The sequence below is a fragment of the Typha latifolia genome, chromosome 15, assembly GCF_019914945.1.
Source record: "Typha latifolia isolate L0001 chromosome 15, TyphaL0001v2, whole genome shotgun sequence".
NCBI lineage: Eukaryota > Viridiplantae > Streptophyta > Magnoliopsida > Poales > Typhaceae > Typha > Typha latifolia.
The window spans coordinates 2,624,854-2,642,320 of NC_133100.1; the positions used below are offsets into that span (position 1 = coordinate 2,624,854).

The 17,467-nt window shown below is 35.5% G+C and overlaps 1 protein-coding gene across 1 annotated transcript; it reads right to left on the bottom strand.

The window, feature by feature from the left end:
• Nucleotides 1-6,600: 6,600 nt before the first annotated feature.
• LOC140801590 (uncharacterized) lies at nt 6,601-17,077 on the bottom strand. The gene is made up of 8 exons (XM_073156766.1): nt 16,867-17,077; nt 16,347-16,370; nt 13,635-13,740; nt 13,194-13,262; nt 11,164-11,657; nt 10,535-10,796; nt 8,632-8,840; nt 6,601-6,943 (listed from the first exon to the last, which is right to left on the bottom strand). The coding sequence occupies exons 1-8, from the start codon at nt 16,869-16,871 to the stop codon at nt 6,877-6,879; spliced, it is 1,236 nt and encodes a 411-aa protein (XP_073012867.1). The 5' UTR covers nt 16,872-17,077; the 3' UTR covers nt 6,601-6,876.
• Between the last annotated feature and the right edge of the window lie 390 nt (nt 17,078-17,467).

The window sequence follows — 17,467 nt, forward strand, 5'->3', positions numbered from 1 at the left end:
AAATTAATATCGAGTCGAGCCTGAGCTGGAGCTGGCTCGCTCAGGCTCGGCTCAATAGGCTCAATAGCCTGACTAGCTATAACTAAGGACACGTGGCATAAAGTAATATTGCCACGTGTCCCTCACTAACCCATCCTCACCCGTAACTTATTCAATATTCATCACCCTCACCCATCATGTCACCTTCCCCATCCTCAATTTCCTCACCCTCATCCACCTGATCACCACTCATAACCTCACCCCACGTGCCGCCATCTCCTCACTCTCTGTCGGCCTCCATTGGCAAGCCACCACCACGGTGCCACGCCCTCCTCTCCGTTGGCCTCTTTGTCCTCCTCCGTTCGCCTCCTCCTCGTCCATTCCATCGGCTTCCTCCTCCTTCATTCACCATCTCCTCGTTGTCGCCTCCTCCATCTGTCTTCGACTCCTTCGGCAAGCTGCCGTCCATGGCGCCACCGTCCATGCCACCACTGCCTCATATTCTAATCAAGCTCGAGCTTTGCTCGGGCTCAGCTCGGGCTTGATTAGGCTCAGCTCGAGCTCGGCTCGAGTTGAGCTGAGCCGAGCCTGAGCAAAATTATGAGGCTCGAAAGTAATTTCGAGCTAAGCCTGAGCTTGAGCCGGCTCGCTCAAGCTCGGCTCGTTTACACTCCTATCTATTTTCTGATTGGTATTATTTTAGGTATGTTGGAAAATTTGTTTAATTTTCTACAACTTTATCTTTATCTTTACTGAAATAATCAAATTCGATCTTGTGGAAAGCTAATAATTTATTGGAAGATTTAAATAGATTTTCTATAAATATGAATCTGCTTCAAAAATTTTAAAAAATATACATATGTTGGATGTTTTAGTCATATCTTTATCATTTAAATTTGGATCAGTATTATTTTAAATTTATTAGAAAGCCTACGTAACTTTCTACAATTTTGTCACTCACGTTGATCTTCAAATTCGATCTTTTCAGGGGTAACAATTCATTGAAAGATGACAGCTCAGAAAAAAAGAAGATAATCCGGTACTAAATGAATGTAATGGGTTTTAAAATGTTATAATCATTACTATAAAAAGGTACATCTCTCAGTGTTTTGGTCATACTTTATGATCTGTGAACTTTGATTGGTAATATTTTAGATGTATCAAAAATAGCTTATTAGATTCTATACATGAAAGATCTTTAAATTTAACCTCGTTGGAGCTAACAATGGTCGGAAGATGACAGATTTAAATCCTAAGCCCCCGTGTAGAATAAGAGTAGAATAGGCATAAGTATTTTAATTTTTAAAACCAGAAGAAGAGTGCTAATACTAGTATAAGCTATTGTAATGTTTAGCTCAATATTAGTATGTGTAATAATTATGTGATATAAAGTTGATATTAAAATAATAAAATTGTATTGGAAATTGGTGATGTTTTAAACCCAATAATGAAAATATCCTTGACTATATATTAAATAGTGAATAATATGGGGCTTTTCTACTGCGGACTTCCTTGCATTGTGTAGGGTTATAGTACGGGGTTATAACCTCGCACTCCGGTGTGCAGGGTATTACCCCGCACTTCGGTATGCAGATTGTTACCCTACACTATGCGGGGTTATAAGCCCGCACTCGAGTGTTCATTGATGCTACTTGGCGAGGCGGAGATGTTGCCCCACCATAAGGAGACACGGTCGAGGAGGACGGTGGCTCTAAGTTGTAGTTTGCACAACTTCTCTTTGTATCTACAACAAAAACGTTGAAAGGCACTACTTTGAAGTCTTCTCAACCGAATTAGGTGTGCATCGATGGAGAAATGCAAGACAAAGCGCTACATCCACGCAGTTAATTTGTACATTATAATTTGTGTAAATAGCGTATTGTGTCAAAAAATTTCCATGCGAAAAGATGCAGACTTGTTCTCGCGCTGTAGGGTCATAACCTCACAGTATGCTGGTATGCGGGGTTATTACTCTAACTCGGGTATGCAGGGTAAGAACCCCGCACTACGTGGTAATGTGGGATTATAAATCCGCACTGCGCTAGTATGCAGGGTTATAATCCCGCACTCTTCTTAGTTATAACCCTGCAGTCTACTTCATTTTTACCCTCCTATGCATATCTATTTAATGCTGGTTAATCGGAGAGATAAAAGAGATGTGCTCCTACAAGGAGAGTGTGTGCGAAGCGTGGTCGCAGTGTTTCGTCGAAGGAGTGGTGTGTGAAGCATGGTTGCATTGCTTTGTCGGAGGAGAGGCGTGCAAAGTGTAACAACCTATCTCAAAAATAAAAAATAAAAAAATTATTGCATGGCACGACGCGGTCGGCCACAACGTCGCCGGCCTCGTGCCATGTAGTGGCAAGAGGGGAGGGCGCCACGCACCGCAGCCTCCCTCCCCACTGCCTCTCTCTCTCTCTCTTTTTCTTCTCTCCCCTCTCTCTCTTTCAATCTCTCTCTTACTCTCCTCTCTCTCTCTCTCTCTCTCTCCCCCTTAAACTTTCTCTCTCTCTCCCTTAAACTTTCTCTCTCTTTTCCCTCATGCAGTCGCCGGCTTGCCGCCACCGGGGTAAGCCTCTCTCTTTCCCTCTCTCTCTTTCTTGCCCTTGGGCTCGAGCTCGCCGGAGCCGAGCCGCTGGATGGCCACCAGCGGTTGGTGCCCTCCCCGCCAGCCCGGGTTCGCAACCCCCTCCTTCCTTCTTCTCTTCTTCTTCTTCTTCTTCTTCTTCTCCTTCTTCTTCTTCTTCTTCTTCTTCTTCTTTCTTCTTTCCTTTTCTTCTTCCTCGGCTTCTCCTCCTTCTCTTTCTACACAGTACTAGGCTCGGCCCAATATTGTAGTAGGCAGTGCTGGGCCGAGCCTAGCACTGGTGGCAGTATTTTATTTATTTATTTTATTTATGTTATTTATTTAGGTATTTTATTCTTAATTAATGCAAATAGATTATCTAGACATTAATTATTTTAATAATAATATATATTCTTCTATGTAATTATTATTAATTATAATTTGTATAATTAATGATTAATTAGGTAACAATATAGGTAATACTTATATTTATTTATTTATATCTCTATTAGATTAATATATAGATTTGTAAATTATAATTATCAAATTTATATACTAATATTCTTATGAGATACATTTTAAGTAATTCTAATAATTTATTATACATTATTATTTTGTAACAAATAAAATACTAGGCTTATGTATTTATTATTTTATAAAGTAATGACTACATAATTCCTAATTAATCAAGATATAATTTAATTATAATTAGGTTTTTATCTATATTTATATTTTTATTTATAATTAAAAGTCTAGCTAGTTATAAAGATAATTAGAAATTCTAAAACCTAATAAATCATTATATGTTACATGAACGAATTTTAATTAAATGAACGGCTAACTTCATGCTACTTAAATATTTTCAGATCTCGAATCCCTTATTTGAGACTCCGTGGATCTTGCTAGCGATGAGCTGTCACTCGGTTGATTGGCGAATGTGAGGGATACGTGGTTTGCATCTTCTGATCAAGTGTGAGTAATCTTATCCCCTAGACGACTTTCTCAAATTAGGATATATTATGTACATGCATGTTAGCCTCCAGCATGATTATATGACTTTATCTAGAGATGATTTCAGTTGAGCATATTTTATCATGCATTTGATTAGGCTGATATGGGATATGAGTATCTTGGTGATATATATAGAGATGATTGGAGATGACTATACTATTATAGTTTTATGTCAGAATGATCTCTATCATGAGTGTGCATGTGATAGACTAGTGGGAGTATGCATGTGTTAGATGCATAGTTGGAGTCTGTATTGCATTATCTTTCTCTTAGCTTCTTTACCACCTAGATTCCTTAGTTGTATAATCTGTTATAATATTGGATATATGCATATAATCTATCATGTATTAGAAAATCATGAAAATACTTGTGTATGTGATGTGATGGCTAGAACGGTATTTGGTCCGGACTGGTAATGGACATACTCTTAGCGTATGGTAGAGTATGGTGATGGCTAATGGTTTTACTCTTAGTGTATGACAAGGTACAACTATTATTGATATACCCTTAGCGTACGACAGGGTAATGATTATTTTCTTCGAGATCCCTTTAGCGTATGGCATAGTATGATTTATCTCCAAAGATACTCTTAGCGTATGACATGGTATGCTCTGAGCATATGGCAGGATGTGTATCGAGTTTAGGGTTAGGTATCGTAGTCCAACATGATGGATGATATTTAGAGTTGAGACAGATGATTGTGATAGTGAGAGATATGTGGATTATATCTGGCTCTAACGTATACGATTATCTAGTGGTTGTCATGCATCACGCATCATCATTGATGTGACTAGTATTATTGGATCATAATTGTTATACATTATATGTTGTTATATTCGGTGATGTTATATTATAATTTCATCATGAGATATATTTATGGTTGAGAATATAATATGCTCATTCATGAGAATTGATTCCATTTATATATATGTCATTGATGATATATATATACATGCCCATACATAACATCATGTTTATTTTTGATTCATATTATACAGTACATAATTTACTCTCTATTTGGCATCATTGATTCAGGATAAGGTCTATTCACTGAGCCTTTTGCTCATGACTCTATTTTTTTCTAACCCTCATAGATATTATGATACGTGATACCGACTTGAGATATTCTGATGAGATATTTTAGAGCAAAGATGATGTGAGCTATAGATGTGAGATGGTACAGAAGATAGTTTAACCAAATATTGAGTTGTACCATTATTTGATATTTGTACTTCATTGTATAGACGATGATTTGTATAATACATGTCAGATTATAGTGTACTCGTGTATCAGTTGTTTAGTTGTATCTTGATGGTTTGTCGTGGCTTGTGTGGTCTTACTAGATTATGTAGTGGTCTAGTGTATATTATTATAAACTTGAATATTCATATGTTAATAGGTTTACTTGGTTATTAGTATGATTTATTTGGTGTTGGATTATGTGAGCATGGATATGTTAGTAGGTATTATTTGATGATGTCATGATTATATGTGCACAGGAGTGTATATATACTTAACGGGCCCCGCCCGACTTATCGTGTGCGCCCACACGGCACGCGCCCACGCGTGTGCTATGTGGGCGTGTGGGCGTACATGTGCCCATGCCAGGCAAGGGCGTTACACAAAGCGTGGCCGCAGTGCTTCGTCGGAGGAGAGGCGTACGAAGTGTGGTCTCAATGCTTCGTTGGAGGAGAGTTGTGCAGAGGTTGAGGGAGCTTGTCGTTTGGCTCGGTGATGGACGCCATGATTGCCTTTCTAGAGAAGAGAAAGAGGAGAGAGAGAGGGAAATCAAGCTGTAGCGGATTATATGTTAAATTATAATTTTCAGGTATTAATAAATTAGTTTTTAAAAGTTGTATAGAATAAAATGAGAGAGAATGTTAAAATAATATACTAGAATAAGGTAAGATGATGTGTAGTTACTATACCAGAATAAGGAGGCTTATTCTAGAAGAAGTCTATTCTTATTCCACAAGTAAAAGGGGGCAAAGTGGGTTTATTAAAAGCATTATGGTTGTTATTGGCATGGTTCGATGGCATCTCTGGTTGTTGGCAGGTATTGCTTCACGTTTTTGCTGTTGAGGCGTCTACCATGAAAGATGTCCTAAAAAGAGATTTTGACCGAACTAGATTAATTTTAAACCTTAATAACCAAAATATTTCACCCCCAAACTTAAATATAAAAAATTGATCTATTTTAATGTAGTTCTAATAAAACGCTTAATTATTAAGTATTTTATTAAAATACTTTAAGTGTTTTTTAAGTGGAGCTTCCTAGGCTAAACCATATGAAGCATTATTTAAAGAGCTCTAATCAAAATGCTAATAAAATTAATATTTTATTTAAGAAAATACTAATCTTATCAGAATTTTTAGTAAAACGTTTAAAGTTTTTAGGTCTACAGTAAAATAGACCCGGGTATTTGAATTTTGGGGTGATCCATTTAGGTAAATGAATTATAAAATAAATTTTGCTCAACAACTACTCCCCTAAGAGCTCCTTCGATAAAATTTACCCTATGTGAAGCCAATAGAGCTGCAAATTAGGTGGCGAACTTGAGAAGAATCAGGGTTCTTTAATTTTTCTTTCCTTCGAACTTGGTGAGGCTTTTTATAAGCTAATTTTATCTTAATACAGGTTTTATTTTCATTAAAATAAACAACTTTAGGATATAGTGCATGTGCACACTTAATAACTCGTTTTGACTAGAAAGTAGAAATCCATTCCTTCTAGTTATTTTTCAATTTCCATGAGAGGGATAAATATTATTTCCTTCTTGCTTTCAAAGCTTAATCCAGATAATTGATTGATAACAGCAAATCAGTCAGCCGACAGTAAATTTTGAAAACCATCTGCGAAAAAAATAATCTTTGACGTGTCTGCCTATGAGTAGCGCGTGTTTTCTGGTTCAACACATTTCCGCTGTTATTATCGTAAGTGGTAATACTGCGGAAAAATAAATCACGAGCAGAGGAAACTAATATAAGATTCAAATGTCCACTTTGATGCAAAAATAAGAGAAATAAAAAAGCAACTCCCATGGGGATAGAGTAGAAAGATGAACATATATAACTTGTTCATGGAAAGATCAATATGCATTTATCCTGAAGTAGATAGGGATAATATTACTGATTTAATCTTCAAAAGAGAAATAGGTGCCCACTTAGTAGCTTATCACACAAGTTGATAAAGCAAGAATTCCGAGACTGATGGCCGGCAAATGGCTTTAATGCTTCCCTCTCGGGCGTGTAAGGAAAAAACATATTACTAATCAGTTTCATTCTTGGAACATCAGTCACCATCTCTTGCACTTTGGTTGGTTTCACTCTTCCTCTTCAGCTTCCTCAAGCCAATTAACAAATGGCTCCAGGGCTTTTACGAAAGTCTGCCTGCAGTTTGTGTTTCATCATCGCAACATTAGAAAGGCCAGTGAAACCTTGAAAAAAACAGTAACTAGACTGAGACAACAGCTATTAGTTAACAGACTGTAACAGTACAGTACTAAACTATGGACCTATGGTAGACAGAATGACTCAGTACCAACAAAGTTATCCCATCAAAAGCTTGGTCGTGCTTCCAACGTGTGTGTCTCTATATATACCAAACTTTCAGATAATGCAACTCAGTTTAACTACATGTTCATGTCACAGAAGAAGAGTCATCAACTAAAGAAAAGGAAAAAATTAGATAACTTCCATACTAAAGGTGAAGCATGGGATCTTTCGATCTCATCTAGCCCTGCCTCTTATCTACTATGAAAAATATCTTCTTTCCTTCAAATAGCATGGATGTACAGGAAGTAGCAGAACCACCTAGCGCGGTCAAAATAAATTTACTCGAACTGAGTGAGCCAAGGTTGAGCTGTCAATTTAAGCTCGAAATTAATTTTGAGCCGAGCCTGAGCCAAAGCCAGCTCACTCAGGCTCATCATGATAAGACCAAAATATAATATATATATATATATATGGTCGGTTATGATTCACATGAACTATGCATGATGCTCTTGCAAATTCTAGGGGGGAATTTTGTACTGGCTAAAAACCACTGTTACAGGCTGAGATAGTTGCTTTTTCTAGCATAGGGGCTTCTTTTGGATCAGCCCAAACCAAAGCCAATCCATTGTGACCGAAACTTGACGCACCCATACTAAACTCACCACAAATCAGCATGGAAAGGACAATACAACTTGTAGGGTGACCATGATCTCTATAAAGAATTCGTCATGACCAAAGTAATAAGACCCAACTATTTGGGGTTGGGTACTTGGGACCCTTTTCGTCCACCCACCTAAGTTCCACAAAAAGCATTATCATGTCTTTTCATGCATCCCCAGCATCATTATCTTCTTTCTAAAGACAAGCAAATTCAATTTTGATGCAACTTTAGGTTAATAGGTCTCTCTCTTAACTTCTCTTGTCTGCACTTCTTATTCCATTTTTTCTAGTAACTCCACTCACTAGCCTCAACTTTTCAATATGTTGCTTTCCAATTGCTCAAGATTCTGATTCATTTTATTATTCTGTTCTGACTTTATGTGTAATATCTTCAAAAACCTTGTTGAACTATAGATGCAAGGTAATGAAGATGCTCCATTTAGGTCCTCCTCATCTATCAATTAAGTATCTTCACAAGTTTGATGCATTGATTGTGTAAAATATCACTTCATATGCTCATTATTTATCTACTTATTTTAAAACATAGACTTAATTTCTTTTCTCATTATTAAATGTTCAACCCTAGCTTACGTTCAGCAGCCGAAACGATATGATTGACATAAACCATGAATCATCTTAAAGATCTGTGCTCTACTCATTCATAACCAATACAATAATTGAGAAGTTAATATTGGACTTCAGTGCAAACCTTGTTATGTCAATTACTTATCAACAAATCCGGACCACAAACATATATATAGTACCCTAATTTCTTTCTATTAAGGCAAATATAAAACAATTAGATTAATTCCTAGGCAAAGTTAAGTTTAAATGCAAGTGATGGCAATTGAAAGTGTAAACCTAGACACCATTCTATACTTTGCAAAGCCTGCATACTCAAATTATCAAAGGAAATGACTTACCTCCCCTTTGGGTTCGCACCCTTCCGAAACCAAAAAAGAATGGTATCTTCAGCCAGTACATCTTGGTCATAAAGAGACCTCACAATTTCAGGAAACAGCTTCATCAATTTAGCATCTTCATAGCACTGGATCTGAACTTTGTACATGAGTTCCAATTCTAGTTTGCCATTTGTACAAAAAGCATTCAGAAGTTTAGCCCATGTTTTCACCTGTATATGTAAGGAAAAGATTAAAAAAAGAAAGAGAGAGATAAAAGTATTAAAGAGGTTATGTGCAAGAAAGAACAAAAACACTATTCTTTTTAATTACATTGGAAGTAGTGGAACATTGCATTCAACTATGCATGGGAAAGAACAGTTCATAAGTTAGCCTAATAAAGGCACACTCTAACATAAATCAGATTTAATCAAATTGATTTCAGAAATTACATATTTTACATGTATGGATATATGTCTGTCTAAAAACTAGATCAACAATCTCATCAATTTCTTCCCAATTACAATGTACTTGACATCAATCAGCCAACTTGGGCATAGGGTTATATATGCAATCATATAGAACACAAAGAAAGTGTACTAGCTAAAGGAGAGCAAGTACTAACTAAACATCTTATCTGAAAGAAAAAAAAAATGATTTTATACCCTCCCTTTGGGTTTACTATTGTTTACACCCTACATTTTTAACATGATCCATTTGACCCCTTGCATTTTCCCTCTATTGCCCTAAAAACATCATGAGTTAAAGTTAGCCTAAAAATTATTATAGAGAAAATTATTTGGGGTTTGGTGGCTTCATTCAATGGCTCAGCTCGGCTCAATGGTACAGTGACTTGAATAAGCAGCTCAACAACGCGACTTGAAGCGATGTCTTGATAATGGTTAGCTCGAAGCAATAACTCAACAATACACAAAGTTTGAAGCCTAGACTAAGCCGCTTAGTATTTTGGCTAAAACTCGGTAGAATACCTCTGTATCTAGAGAGGATTAACCATTTATCATGTCCATATCAAACCTTCAGGTTATTGAATGATCCAAAAAATAATAAAGTTAACCTAATACTAGCAGCAAAATAGCATAAGATAGAATATTCCATTTTCTTTTTGAAAAGAGAAAAAAAGGCTAAAACACCAAATATACTACTACTCTATTGATCTTAAAAGACTTTTAACTTAAACCCTAGATAATGCATGCTTATTTATGTCATTTGATATTCTATGGTTAGGTTAAAATAATGATGCACTGGAAATTTCTGATCTTCAATAAATTATCTTGATAGTCTTAACAAAATGTTCACAAAGTTTTAGAATATAGAACTGAATATCTGAGGTAAAGATTATTTTTTCCAAGAAGCCATATTTTTAAGTTCATGAAGGGTTTCATGATATTCTAGAATTTAATCTCCCTAGATCTTATAAAAGTGCAAAAAGAAACACAAATATCAACTAATAATACACATTTCTGGTGTGCATAAATAAGAGCTACAATATGTTGAATACCATAAGTTACCATGCTAACCAAGTACAAGATTAACCATTTTTTTTTAAAAAAAAACTAGAACTGTAATTAGTGTGACAAACTGATTATCTCACCATGATAAGACAAAAATAAAGTGATTGAGTAGGACATTCCACTAATTAAATAGCTGATAGTGTACCCATATGTCACAAATGCTGGTAGTTGCAATTTGCAAAAGATTCGACATGCTTAACACCAAGTTACACTTAAAAAAGTTATTCACATAAATGATAAATGTACATATTAAAAATATTTTTATATCTAAATTTTTTAAAAGATAAAAGTACATATTGAATATTTTCAATCTAAATATTTTAAATGATAAAAGTATTCTCCACCAAACCACACTTTTAACACATTTCACAGCAGTAAAGAACCCCAATGATTACCTGACGAAGTGCAGAATTAGAGTTCTGCTGCTGGTTCTTTCCAGACCACTGAACAGCATCCATCAACACATCCCACAGCATCCGAACAACCTCTATATCAGGAAACTTGGCATCTTTAACCTGCTGCTTCACAGTCTCTATGACTTCAGATATATCAGTCTCTTCTACAATTAGGGTTGTCATTGATGATTTCATATCCTTCAATTTGACCTCAAACATTTTCTTCTCATTGTACTCAACAAGAGCTGTCAATCCTTCTTTGCTGAATAAAAGCATATACATAAATATATATACCACATAAGTAAACTAATTTCAGTTTTACACTGCAAGGAAAGAGATCTACAATGTACAGGGAATGATTCAAGGAACATGCAAATATTTGATTTGTTGCATTCTTCAGATTCTAACTAAGAGTGTACTCAAGACATTAACTCAACTAAGAGAGTACTAAAAACATAATCATACGGCACTAACATATGGAGCTTATTTAAATGCCCTTACATTTCCATATAGGATATCTTTTGATACACGTGTAAACTATTATTCAAAAATGTGTCACATAGAGATCTCAATAAAACTTTTATAAACTTTAAAATGTTAAGGGGAAAATAGTTGGAAAAAGAACTTACGTGAAATGCTCTGAGAAAGCTTCAGAGGAGCGCTTTGCCGTTGGAAAAAATTCAAGTAGATTATCCTCCATTTTACCTCTCTTGAGAAGTGATATAAGATCATCTAAACTGTTGTCCTTCAAGTATTCCTTGAAAAAATCAGTTATGAATGAAAGTACTATCCCCTTGGCAACAAGGTTGTCCTTGAACAATGGTTGGAAGACAGTCTCAGGTGGAAGACCTGATAACTTCTGAGAAAATGTAAGGGCTGTAAAAATGGCAAGCTTCTTCCTCTCATTTTCCTCAAAAAGCTCCAAAGACTGAAGAAATCTACGCATAACATTTTCAAGATTCTTTATCAAGAACGGCCTCCTGCGTAAGATTTTCTGTATGTAGAGAACAGATGGCAAGATAGTTTCACGTTGTGCTTCACAATCTAGTACAGAATAGGAGTGCCTCTCTCCTTCATCAGGCTTTATTGTGCCAGGTTGTGTGCGGCCTCCAGTGAAGACAACCTGTAGTAATTAAATAATTGCTATTATACTACTGAAACTCATTTCTAGAATAAAGAATATGCAAGACTACTATTTTGATATATCTTTGGGATCAGCAAAACCCTTTTTTTTCACTTTCTTGGTGTCATCTTTCCTTGGTTTTCTACTATTTGATGCATCAACAACTTCATGGATAGCTAAATCTTCTTTGCACTCAATATATCTATTAAATAGAAGACAATGTTAAAGTTTTCTATTTGAAGATGATTCAAGGTAAAAAAAAAGAGGTTCAATTTATTGGTATGTTGACTAATACATTATTTCTGAATGAAAATTCTTATTCAAGCTTGGCTTCTAAACTTATATAAAGCTCATATTAATCATCTAAAACACAGACCCCATGCATAGAAAATTGTGGTTCTCTCTACAGCTGGGTAAAACTTTAGGTCCATCCGAATGCAAGTTATCCATAACATAAGATATCTTTGTGACCAATTAAATTACATCTATACACACAAACTTAAGGTAGTAGTATAATCACAAATCTATACAAGGATAGAATACTGATATAGTTGCACTCCTTTTATAGACTACAATAAAATTTTTGACAAGCGACTGTTTCTAAGCTTAAGATTTACACCTGAGTTTCACATTAATCCTTGATTATAGGTTTGATTGGACGACCTGTCTGACCAAGATTTTCATTGCTGAAGACACCACCGCAGTTCACATAAAAGTTTTGAAGCAACTTATCTAACCTCAAGATTTTAAATGTCAGTTCCCATTAATTTTTCAACATAAATTACATTGTTCATCCAGCCTCATCATCTTCTCTGCCACCAACCGGAAATCTAATTTCCTCAACTATTTACTTCATGCAACTTCTTTCTTCCCCTTCTTTCCTTTACTTCAGTGCAAAGTTCCTAGTTGTCTTTAGACATTGTTTTCTTATCTTTCTCCAGTTATGGGTAACAGATCTTAAATTTCGGTTTTGATGCATAGACATGCAAAACAGACTGATTACATTTTGCAATAAAACTGAATTCGGAACATAATGATACTTTGGTGGTTACAAGCAAAGATTTCAGAGATGTTCTTCTTTGATAGACTTCAATATGCCATACTGGTTGAAATAAAATTTACATAGAGAACAAGCCTTACAGCTTCATATTGCACCTTACTAAATCAATTATTCATGCATAGATTACATGCAATTCAACCAACAGAAATATCTCTCTGATAAGGTACTTGTAGCTTGGTTTTCCTGGATGCAATGTTTAATTCTAAACAAATATTATAAAGGTTGGCACTTTGCAACAAAGGAAATCCAAATTAGAAATGAAGTACCAGAAAGAAGAGTTGTTTGCCGTCTCAACAAACGAATATTTGACAAATAGTTTTTAATGAATGAAGAGGACAAGAAGTAGAAAGTGTCTAGAGATACTTCCTAAATATAAATGTCAACAAGCCCAGTAAGGGTTTGGAGGTAAATACATCTAGAATGGAACAGAGTAAATAAGAAAACAAACAGATTATCACAGTATGGAGGATAAGTACCTCAAAAAAGGTGTCACCGTAGCGTGAGAAGTTAAGATCTGAAGATTCAATACTTCTGGCAACAAGTTCCTGCCAATAATAGCCACCTTGTTAAAAGAAAAGGTACAAGACCAAAAAAAGAACTGGACATATAAGTATAAATTAACTTCCACAAAAAGCTTAATCAATAAGTTCATAAACTCACTATAAACTTCATACAAGAACAGCTATGAAGGGAAAGAACAAACTCGAATGATCAATGGCATATCTAGAAAGAAAGGAAAATACAGTTGCCAAAGAAAGTTTCCCGCTAGCCTACCAACAACAATATAACTCTGGAAAACATAAAATCAAATAGAAACTTGCTTAACTCTCAAAAGTATGACCAAAAATGTCCAACCTTCTCCACTCATTTGCCTTACGAATAAACAGAAATAATTAAATCTGACAGGTAAACCTTACCAGATCACCAGCATTATCCAGATAAATCTGGAGCACTGCATCCGCAAAAGCTGCAGGGTCCAAAGGAGCTGCTATATTTCGTTTGCGGGTCTTAATCCGCGTACCACTGCATTTGTAGGGAAATAAAGATGAATAAGACTTCACTGCAGGTTAGTAAAAGCAAATATCAATAATGGCTATAGATAGATGAAAGACATCATTACAAGAACTTCTCTAGCAAAAATAGAATTACAGTTTCAACATATTAATGTCACAAAAAGGATACAACTCTTGGAGATCAGATTATTCAGGACAACTAAAAGCCTTTCTCAATATAATCATGAAATGATCAGCCAAAGGATTCAACAACATATGTGAAGGTTTTCAATACTATGAATATTAATAACCTTAAATTCAATTTAACAGTGAATGATCATTTCAAAAGAACAATTAATCCTAGCCACAGGTATCACCTGCTCCTTCTACAGGTTTTAGGCCAAAATGTCACAAGAACCTAAATTTGGCTAAAAAATTGTAAAACCCAAACGGCATGGTTCTCTAACAGAATGAACTTCTGTGTTTGCAAAACAAGGTTCAACATACCAATTGTGTCTTCCAGATGAGAGAGTATCTGATTTAGAATAAAATAAAAGGTCCTGCTATGAACAGAAGACCAAGAAAATGACTAAGGGAGAAGTGAAAATGTGATGAGAGGATCAGATTCAGAGAAAAAGAGAACAGGCAGAAGGATAGACAGCCACACCTGGCCCAAGAAAATTTTCTTCCCATTCGTAAAATCTATACATACAAATATTTCCGCAAACTAGGGTCCTCTTTATGTACTTTTTACCCCAGAGAATCTTAGATAACTAAATCGAGTTCTCATAATATTCCTTCCTGAAAAGGGATAAAGAGCATACATCTGGACCTCTTTTAAACAACTAATTACAGTAGGCCAAGTCCACTCTTAGTAGATGAGCACTTATCTATACTTACTAGTCTCAAAAAGGAATTTTACAATGATGATATAGATTGCAGTAGTGTTTAATATAGGTTTTTACAATGCTTTGTGCAGACTGCTACTACTAAAATAAATCCGGATAAGGTTCATTAATACTCTACAGGAAGTAGAAGAATCATGTGGGACTAATTTTAATAAGTGCACTACAAAAAAAAATCCTATATGGATGGAGAGAATTGGAGAACCAGAGAAGAATTTGATGAACCAGTTGACACAATGCAACTTCAGTTGATTGAGACAGATTATAAAAGTGTGTTTCATATTTGACAGTAGAAATCAAAGAACTTTTCTGGGCAGCTGTTCAAGCAAATTAAATAATATTTATAAATGATTCAGCCTTTTAAAGAACAGATCAAACAATAGAAGTTCATTAGATTACATCATCAACTCTTTAAAGCATCTTTAACATGTCCAAGAATAACTGCATCTTAATGTATTGATGGAATATCTGATCAGAAACAGCATAAATGTGATCAAAGATATCAGCCTTTAGACAGATTTTGAGTTTATCTCCTTCCTGTCAGTTTCTGCATCCTTACAACCAAGATCAATCATCCATCAATTTCTTTTCATTACGTCCTTTATCATAGAGCATAGTAGCATAATAACCACTCAATAGCATAAGAGAAACAAAATGGACAACTAACAGGATAAAGGAAATGAAGTAATTGTATGAATCGAACATAGTATAGATACCATTTTTCAGAGGGATCAACAAATTGAAGTGCTTTTCTTGTGAATTCTTGATGAACCATGGAAAGGTATTTGGAAAACACAGTAACAGCTACGCCAAGGCCCAAGAGAAATCACATGCCTACTCAAACAAAAGGGAGAAATGTCCACTAGATATGTACGCAATCAAGTTTATGCTCCATAGCACTTGGGTGTCTAGGCTACTGATGAGAGTCCTAGCAAGAACTTAACTGACTAGAAAAAAAAATCAGCTCACCTAAAGAAAACATACAAGAGATTTCAGGTATGTACACAATCAAGTTTATGTTCCGTATCACTTGGGTGTCTAGGCTACTGATGAGAGTCCTAGCAAGAACTTAACTGAAAATCAGCTCACCTAAAGAAAATATACAAGAGATTTCACATCAAACCTGTACGAGAGGATGAAAGCTTTCTAAGTTCCCTACCTATGATCAAGTATAGACCTTCCTCCCCAACATGCAATCGCAATCACCACTTCACGATACTACAGTTGAACGAGTGTGTTAATAAGATGGCCACCCAAAGTAACTTTCCTCAGCTTCATTTTTTCTAAAACTGATATGCTAAGATATGCTTACAGGAGCTGAAGAACCTCATTTTGTAAATCTCAAGCTATCCTCTAAAAAGGCCCACTCAATGGCAAGGTTGCTACTGCTAACTTACAAAATGCCAGGTAATTAGTTATACTCATTCCAGACAAAACAGAAAAGAAGATAAAAAGAATAGAAACAATCCAACAACTTGAAAAAGCTTATGATTAGCAAAAATACATGTCCACAAAAGCTACGGAAAATACAGTGTAAGGTCTCACCCCTCCTTTTTAAGGCATCATTCATATGTCGAGCAATAACGCAAAATAAAAAAAATATTACTCTAAATCAAGCAATACACAACAACTTTTCCTCTTTCCTGACAATTATAAGTTATTTTTTCTGAAAAAAAATAAGTACTGATCGAAGCACCAAGCATAGAACTAAAAGTGGAACAGCACATCTTACCCGAGAGTGGGTTTCTCCTTCGAGCTGCCAAAGAGGGAACAAGAAGAAAGTTTGGTTAAACTACTATCGGAAGTGCAAAGAAGATCGCATAAGAGAAGAACATATTATCCCAGTAAAATCCAAATCCACAAGATAAAGAGAAATTATAAGAATATTACTCTAACCCTAATATCAGGAAACGTAAAAGCAAAGATTCTTAAAACCAACTTTTTATCAGAAGTAGATCTACATGTTCTCCTGGACAAAAGCCCCACGATTTCAGGTCATTCAATAATTTAATTTCACAGAAGAAAGGAAACAACGACAGCCAAAGAACACCATCAGATCTCCCCCTCAAGACGCCCAAAACCCATCTCTGTTACCAAGAGATCAAAAGATCGAACAAAACAGAAGCAAAGAGAGAAAGATCGGAGAACACGATCCCCACCAGATCGGCTTAGGTAAGCGAAAAGAAAAAAAGAAGAAGAAGAAGAAGAAGAAAGATCGGTTTGGTATTGAGTCGATGAGATCGAATTCTTACCTCATAAACCAAGACCGAGAGAGATCTAAAGGACCGAGCAAGAGAGATCCAAGAGCGGCGCAGGAGAGGAAATGGGAGATAGGAAGGGGAAGAGTGAGAGAGAAAGGGAGAGAGAGAGAAAGGGAAAGTTATCGGGGAAGATAAATCTTGCGAAGGCTTCGGTGTTAAATGGCTTTCGAGCAAGTGGAGGGCCGGATGTGGAAGATGCGGCATCCACGTGGATAAATCCGCTAATTTTGATAAATGGAGGAATAATAAGACAAAAAGGGGTATTTCCAAGGATAAATAATAATAAAAAACAATATAAAATTGGAAAACCGACTCTATGGTAATTAGTAATTAGTAATTAGTAATTACATTATGATTAATATTATGATGATATTAACATAATAGTACTTTCTAGAAAGGAAAAAAAATTATAGTATTTGATATCTCTAGATAAAATTACAATAGTGCCCTTACAAAAGGTGATATTAACATAATTGTATTTTCTAGAAAGGAAAAAAAATTATAGCATTTAATATCTCTAGATAAAATTACAATAGTACCCTTACAAAAGGTTAGGGCCTTTGGGGTGCGCATTAGGTTAGAGCGAGTCAAA